Genomic DNA, 7,780 nt, shown 5'->3' on the forward strand with positions numbered 1-7,780 from the left:
AAAGTTTGTATTACTCTTTGTGACTTAGTCGAACCCTCTAACCCATTGCCTTGGTGATAGGTTAGAGAAGAGGAGCGAGTTGAAAGAGACTCCATAACCTTTATGGCTAACCTCAACAACGTGGATATAGACAAGCTTTTATGGCGAGTTGAACCACGGGATAAGTCCTTGTGTTCACTGTGATTGCCGTTGTTGTTGCTGCTACTTGTGATTTGGATTGATTTTTAGGGTTTGCATCAGATCTACGAATTCCTCTTCTAGGTGCAACCGACTGTTTGGATAGCTCAACATACTCCCTAGGAAGGCTGGTATTACATTCGATCTATTTTTTATTCGTTAAATTCTGTAGTAGATCAATTTCATACTCTGATTCCCGGAGGTTCCACGCTCAGTCCCGGAACCTCCGCGTTCAAACCCAGAGGTTCCGCGTTCTGACTGTTTTTCATAAAGTGATTAAATTTTAGAAAAAAGCCTATTCACCCCCCTCTAGGCCACTTTCTAGATCCTTTCAGGCGTGCGACTGCGCCGGTGGCCGGCTGGGTTGCAGGCGACGACACGACACTGCAAGCTGCGCGTGGGAGTGCGACGCGTTGGGGAAGGAAGAGGGCCGTGAGGTAAAAAGACCGATTTTTTTAAAACCCCGTACAAATAGGAAGGGGTAGTTGGGCTAGCGTCGTGGTCCATCTATGGAGCGTCCGGGACGGACGGACGCGCCCCGAACTTGCATTGGCCCCGTTCGGATGGTATGGTTCTCGAGGAATTTGGATGGTTTAGAGGAATTTGTGAGAGGAAAACACTATTCCGGATGAAAAAAGAAGCGGATCAAGCCGGGTTCAAGGGCACATGATGTGTTAAGAGTTATAACAGTATATGCTATGCATGCACAAGTGAATATAATTCATTGATGTTTGGTTAGACTGTATTACTCTTTTGTACGGGTTGTGTGTTTGGTTGGATGTACACTGCATCTAGTAATCTGTGTTTGGTTGCACTATGCATCTCAAATTAACATTGGCAATTCATCGAACACCCTGGCTGCTGGAGCCCTGGTCGCCACTAGCCAACGAGAGACACGGAGACTGCAGAGCAACAAGCCAACAACTACACATCCTGGCTACATCCTGGCCACGGAGACCTCCCATTAGCTAGCAAGCTAGCTGTTCTTTCAACAGGTGCCCCTCGAGTCCAACGTCCTTGTTTGGCGCATCGTCGCTGGAGGGTGCGTGATCCGTGTGGGCCGCGTCCGTATGGTCTCCATGGGAGCGTCGATAGTGGCACGCTCGCCGTGGCCGTGATGGTCCGCTCGAGCTCCGGCTGCAGGAGCTCTCCGGCAACCCTGCCGCGTGCGTCATGGACTTCTTCGACCTCGCCGCCGGCCACGCGCGTCGCGGACTTCTTCGACCTCGCTGCCGGTCGCACGCGTCACGGACTTATTCGGCTTCGTCGACGGCTCCAGCGTCAAAGGCTCCCTCGCGGTGGCGCTGTTCGCATGCCGGGTCCCCGCCCAGGCAGCACTCGACGTCGTGGCGAAGAAGGCAAGAACTGGAAGGTCGAGTCGTTGCGTGCAGTGGGTGCCAAAACTGCAGAGCGAATGCAGTGACTAGACCGTGGCTCAAGTGTGCACTTGAGCTAACAGTGGGAATGTGGGATTCAGTTTTTTTTTTTTTTTTGTGGGGGATGTTTGACATTAATTTATACTAGTATAATGTCCGTGCTAATGCCACAGCTTTATCTTGAGGATGCACATGAAACAACCTAACAATGAACTTTTTTCATAGTTCAACTTTTCCACAATAGTATATTGCCCGTGCTAATGTTATGGTGGCGTCTACAAGAAATAAATCATAAAACTAAAATAAATCATAAAACAAAAATTAAATCAACTAATAAAAGAAACACGAATTCACCAGAGTCTCGCAGAGATTAGTCATTTCACACACAGAAAAAATAGACAAGCCCTACAGCACTACTAAAACGGGTCTTAAAGTTCATAAACCATCGGTCTATATATTATTTTATAAACAATGGTTTATAGCTGGGACGGGGCTTTCTTCGCGGCACGCTGCCACTCCACTTTGCCGGACGTCCTTCAAATAGAAACCCCTACCACCACTCCACCAGACATACTGGCCTATGCAAAAATGTAAATAGGTAAAAGGTTGTGAGAGACAAACTTGACAGCCTATTTCACAAATGTTCTTATTCACAGCAATAACGCAAACAGAGAACACAGCACATCAAAATTAGTTGAAGCAGGGTGATTGTTAGAAGCATGTTATAAAATGTATCTCTACTATAATGGAACTACACATTCTCTGTGAAAGGGATGTTAAGTTAACGGAGGCCGCACACAATCACATGCAGCTATACCAGAATGCCAGCAAGGAACAAAATTATCAAGTTACTCCAGAGATCTAGTTTATACTGTTTTACGATTATGTAAGCAACAGTTACATATCTAACTGAGATTACCCAACAAAGCTTAAGCTCAGTAGAAACATTGGTAATTTGCGATGCCTAAATTCTATAATACTACTTTCCATATATCCCATAAAAAAAAATCAAGATCCATTTTCTGAAAGCTGACATTAAGATGCATGCAATGCTGTCTAGACAAAAAAAAATTAGGAAAAAGTCTACTCCACCCCCTCAACTATGCAAGATGGTCTACATAGCCCCCTCAACTATGAAACCGTCTGTTTTACCCCTGAACTTTCCAAAACCGTCTAATTTACCCCCTGGGTGGTTTTCAACGGCGGTTTGCTACAGTAACGACGGGTTTGCTACAGTGTCGTTGTTTTGCATTTTTTTTGTTTATTTTCGGTGAATTTTTGAAAAATCATAGTAAATCATAGAAAATTCATAAAATGAAAAATCTAATTTTATTGGACTCCACATGAGTAGATCTACACAGTGAATATATAATACGGTATGTTTTAGTACAAATTTTTTTTGTAGCTTTGAATTAATTGAAAAATCCAATTTTGTCTATAATTAATTAGAATTTATCTATAACTAAGTTATACATAGTCCAATGAGTACGAATTTTTTACTATAGTTGAAGCATACAATAATTAGCGTACCATAAAAATTTCACCACAATTGGACCATAGAAGCTGCAGCTATGAATTATTCCAATTAATTACAGACAAAATTGGATTTTCCAATTAATCTAAAGCTACAAAAAAATTTGTACTAAAACATACCGTATTATATATTCACTGTGTAGATCTACTTATGCGGAGTCCAATAAAATTAGATTTTTCATTTTATGATTTTTCTATGATTTACTATGATTTTTTAAAAATTCACCCAAAATAAACAAAAAAAAAAGAAAATGCAAACCAACGGTATTGTAGCAAACCCGCTGCCACTGTAGCTGACCCGCCGTTACTGTAGCAAAACCGCCGCTGAAAACCGCCCAAGGGGTAAATTAGACGGTTTTGGAAAGTTCAGGGGGTAAAATAGACAGTTTCATAGTTGAGGGGGTTATGTAGACCATCTTCCATAGTTGAGGGAGTGGAGTAGACTTTTTCCAAAAAAATTATCATTGTGGCTTGTACGTATTTTTAAGCATTCTAATCATTCTGGGAAACAAAATCGGAGGATGGTGATCTTGCTACACATCAATTTAAAGCCTTTCAGTACGAATAAGCAAAAATATACCAAATTGACTTGTTACCCTAAAAGTATTCATAGCCACCGGCTAACAATTTTTTTCAAAATCATTAATTGTAGCAGAATCTAATTTCAGTTTCAGAAAAAAATCATAAACATTATCTTTTTTATCGACAAAAGTTGCTTTCTTCGTGCAGCTCATAATAACATAAAAATGTCAGCGATCAAGAGTGAAACAGGGGTCATAACTTTGGTCAGATGTAGTCACCTAGCAGCTAATCCTAAATCACACATTACACATTTCTTTGAACCTACTACATGATAATCACCTTGCAGGGAATGCTTGTAGTATGCATTCTAGTGCAGGTGATGTATAGCATGCTGTAAAATCATCATAAACCTGAATTGAGCATCCAATACCTATCGGACAACAATCAGTAACAGTATAGAGATTGTTTGATTCAATTTTCGGCACTGCTTTTCTCCAGTAAAGACCAAACTCAAATATAATTTTACACAGCTAGTAACAAACACATGAGAACATTGGTCAGTACCTCACTCCAAAGCTCCTCATCAACTCTGTGGCCATTAGCCGCCTCCACATCCAGCTTTGTAGTCGCTTCCTAACATGCCTCAAAATTAATTGGAACACCAAAATTTGGCATGGCGAAATATCAAACGTATTTTTCTCGTCGCTCAAGAAGACGTCCCCGAGGCAGCTCTCCCCCACGAGCGGGTCCTGAAAAGACATCAAGCAAAAGGATCAAATAGTTGGGATCACAATGTACCATGTCATTCATCTCTACAATTGATTGAAACGCATGTATTACGTACTGAAATTGATTAGAACAGACACAAATCAATTTATGATCAGCAAGATCAATTCAGCAAAAACCTTGGACATCAAACACAGGCTCGATCTGAATCTAGACAACAAACCTAGAATGGACTTACAGAAGTTGATAGGGAAGGAAAGAGCAGTCTGTGGCAATAGACCTTTGCCATCATATCGAATGACATACAACCGGTTACCATATGCTGTCTTAGACCAATGCATCAGCAAACACGTGCAAAAAACAATGAAGTTCTAATCAGCGGTGTTTTATAGAAAAAGAATAACCTCAGCATAGAGCTAATTATCCCTATGCTGTGAAGACCAGAACGTGGGATGCAAATACAAAATATTAGATAAATAATATGAACAAATGCTAACTCTATTTATATTGGTGATAGAGGGTAGATTTAACTGACAATAAGTAGTATGTGGCCCACATGAGCCAAATGGTAAATTATTCAGTAGGGACTTCAGCTCAATTTGTTCAAACATTTTTTGGTAGAAGGGCTACACAATCGTTGCACACTGAAGTTTGCAAAATCAGGCTGCATTTCCTTCCGAGTTCTGATATGTTGAGGGAATACACTAGAAATAAATTTGATCAAGTATTGTAGGACCAAATAAATAAATGTACTCTCACAGCAATGTAAATATTATTTTTGGTGGCAAGAAGTTTTTGCTCTAGAATGTGAATTAGATATGTTATCCCAAGATGAATGAACAGGCATACAAGGACAACTGTACATATCCACGGACAACATTGCAATAGGCATCGACAACTACAAAAATGAAGTAAATAACTAAAGGAGATTTAAATACCTTGATCAGTTGGTCAGCAGAGAGAAGCCCAAGAATCAATTTACATTTCCAAGTCGCAGCTACTTAAAAAAAGGACGCATGAATGAATTTAGGAAGGTAAAGGTAAGTTAATTCTTAGCAGAGAAGGGGTCACTTGATAGGGTAAGAAGCATCAGTCTGGAACCATGTTACAGAGGTCTGGAAAAGTTCAGCAGGATGGAAATCATGTAATTAGGCCCAATATATTATTGAGCACTATTCATGTATCATCTGCAGCCATGTCTAGAAGGTAATACGACACATAGGGCATCAACCGAGAACAAGGGTGATCCATGAACTTCCTGCTGCTAGAAATCATGTTATAAAAAACAAGAAGACCAACCAAATGCGAAATCATGTCATAAAAAACAAGACCAACCAAATGCTCACCAGTGTAGGAAGCACCCGCGACGTGGAAGTTCAACAAATCCCATTGCATAAAGTTATAGCAACGAATAGAAGGCTAGAAGCGGTATAACAAATTAGTAAAATCCTGTAACATAGGAAAAGCATATAAGGGGAAAAAACAGAGCATAGTGCTACAAGGAAGAAGGAAAACTGAGCAGTCACATTACACAGGGCACCGTAGAAGAACGATAGGTCACATGAAGCACTGGTTCGAAGCATTGGATAAAGCGGTGAGGCCCGCGATCGTAGTTACGGTGCAGCACACCTAAATCAAGTACCTGCGGAACCACATTTGACCGAAACAGAATTCAGGTTAGCAAACCCGACGAATGGAGGGCCGCAATGGGGACGAATCCCATCCATAAGAGCGGTGAGGAGGGGAGAGGAGAGCTGAGTGGCACCATGGAAGAGGAGCCGAGGAAGAGGAGAGTCACCACTACCTGGATGTGGTCCCGAGGAAGGCCTCGCGCGCCCAGGCGGCCGGGGTGCGCCGCTAGGGCTTTCCCGCGCCGGGGCTCGCACAGAGGGAGGGGTCGACCGCACAGTGCTGGGAGAGGCGGACGCCGGCACGCAAGGCGAAACCCTAGGTTGGCGCTGCCGCCGCGCTGGGGGCTCGTTGTTGCCGTGCGACGCGAGGAGGGCACGGAGGAGGAGAAGGGCGGCCGCCGCCGCGCCGAGTCCCGACCACCGCAGAGGTCCGCTCGCGCCGCTGCCCTGCCCGCGTCGGGAGAGATGGGGAGAGAGAGGGAGGGGAAGAGAAGGGACTGCCGGGACTCACCCATGCGGGGGACGGAGGGGGAGGGGGAGAGGGGGGGGGGGGGGGGGGGGGGGGCATCGGCCCGTCGCCGCCGCCACGGGAGAGACCGAGAGAGAGGATGGGAACGGCGGCCTCCGTGCCTAGGCACGCCATCTGGTATGCGACCGCGCCGCCCACGAATTGCGGCGGGGTTTGTTTTTTCGGGAAAATACATGGGCGGAAGTAAAGTAGGAATAGAACTCGTGCGTGGGGGATGCGGGGAGGAGCGAGGGCATGACGTCAACGCACGGGGTGTGGATGTGTAAGAAGTCTGACATCCACATCGAATCGTGGTCATATCTGGTTTAGGTGTTTTATTAGTCTTTGATTTTAATGGAGATGAATTTCTGTGTGTATTTTTTTGAGTGTATAATAGTTGAAAGCACTCAGTGGGGGACGTTTTTCAGGAGGACATAGTATAATTTTGATTGGTCCATTATAGTAGAAATAATATTAAACATAGACTAATTATAAAACTAATTGCACATATGGAGAGTAACTTGTGAGACGAATCTATTAAGCCTAATTAGTTCATGATTTGACAACGTGATGCTACAGTAAGCATATGCTAATGATAGATTGGTTAGACTTAATAAATTTCTCTCGTAAATTAGTCTTCATCTATGTAATTAGTTTTATAATTAGTTCATATTTAGTCATCTCATTTAGTATCTCCACATCCAATGTGACAGGACTGTTCAAACAGCCTGCTAGACTGCTTCGAGGAGAATGCTAGCCTGCATAAGACCTTGTGCACGGAACCAATCAGGTCTGTCTTGCATTAGGGTATCCTCGATAAAGAGTTGTGCAACAATCAGACCCTGTGGGTGCATTTGTTCCCTGTTCGAGGGTGGCTGGTATGGCCAAGTAGTGTCAGGCTCAGGTTGGCATGGCTCAGATGGTGCAACTGCACATGTTTGATTCAGTTGAGATGCTGATCGGTAGCCCGTACAAACAGCTACGGTGACCTTGCATCTGGATTGTGGTGATGATACCACCCACCTTTCCCTTGGCGGCATTCCATCGAGCACTTTGTGGGCACCGCGGCGTCCGGCCCCTTCTCCGGCGCCGGCGCGCGCTGCTGCGTCGCCATGGCCATGTCCAGCGGAGGTGTGAGCTCTGCATCTCTTGGGCGCCGCAGATGGTGGCGGCCGGCCAGCTAGAGCGGCTGCAAGCTGGGGCAATGGCGTCCGTGCAGCTGGGGCGCGACACGAGCTTGGAATCGTTGACGATGGCGATGACGCGGTCCCCGATGCCCTCGTTCATCTTCTCCCGGAGTTGCGAGC

At 44.5% G+C, this 7,780-nt stretch overlaps 1 protein-coding gene across 20 annotated transcripts; it reads right to left on the reverse strand.

Annotated features, from left to right (window-relative positions):
* Window positions 1–1,856: 1,856 nt before the first annotated feature.
* On the reverse strand, window positions 1,857–6,725 carry LOC136533809 (uncharacterized). Of its 20 annotated transcripts, none has more exons than XM_066526334.1 (7): window positions 6,139–6,723; window positions 5,866–5,976; window positions 5,681–5,753; window positions 5,273–5,331; window positions 4,573–4,656; window positions 4,173–4,357; window positions 1,857–2,126 (listed from the first exon to the last, which is right to left on the reverse strand). In XM_066526334.1, the coding sequence occupies exons 1-7, from the start codon at window positions 6,667–6,669 to the stop codon at window positions 2,090–2,092; spliced, it is 1,080 nt and encodes a 359-aa protein (XP_066382431.1). In that variant the 5' UTR covers window positions 6,670–6,723; the 3' UTR covers window positions 1,857–2,089. The 20 variants fall into 20 exon arrangements, 3 of the variants coding, with proteins under 3 accessions (XP_066382431.1, XP_066382435.1, XP_066382438.1); XM_066526338.1 differs by having other exon boundaries at window positions 1,857–2,131; window positions 6,139–6,721; XR_010778568.1 differs by having other exon boundaries at window positions 1,857–2,131; window positions 4,173–4,660; window positions 6,139–6,725.
* Between the last annotated feature and the right edge of the window lie 1,055 nt (window positions 6,726–7,780).

Source organism: Miscanthus floridulus, chromosome 2, assembly GCF_019320115.1.
Source record: "Miscanthus floridulus cultivar M001 chromosome 2, ASM1932011v1, whole genome shotgun sequence".
In the NCBI taxonomy this organism is placed as follows: Eukaryota; Viridiplantae; Streptophyta; class Magnoliopsida; order Poales; family Poaceae; genus Miscanthus; species Miscanthus floridulus.

Bases quoted from the DNA above. Each gene is read 5' to 3' on its own strand.
- LOC136533809 (XM_066526334.1), bottom strand. From the start codon at position 6,669: ATGTATTTTCCCGAAAAAACAAACCCCGCCGCAATTCGTGGGCGGCGC. The intron at 5,754-5,865 runs GTAATGTGACTG...TACCGCTTCTAG, and splicing joins GTTCTTCTACGGTGCCCTGT to CCTTCTATTCGTTGCTATAA. The intron at 4,358-4,572 runs GTAAGTCCATTC...ATGTCTTTTCAG, and splicing joins TTCCTTCCCTATCAACTTCT to GACCCGCTCGTGGGGGAGAG.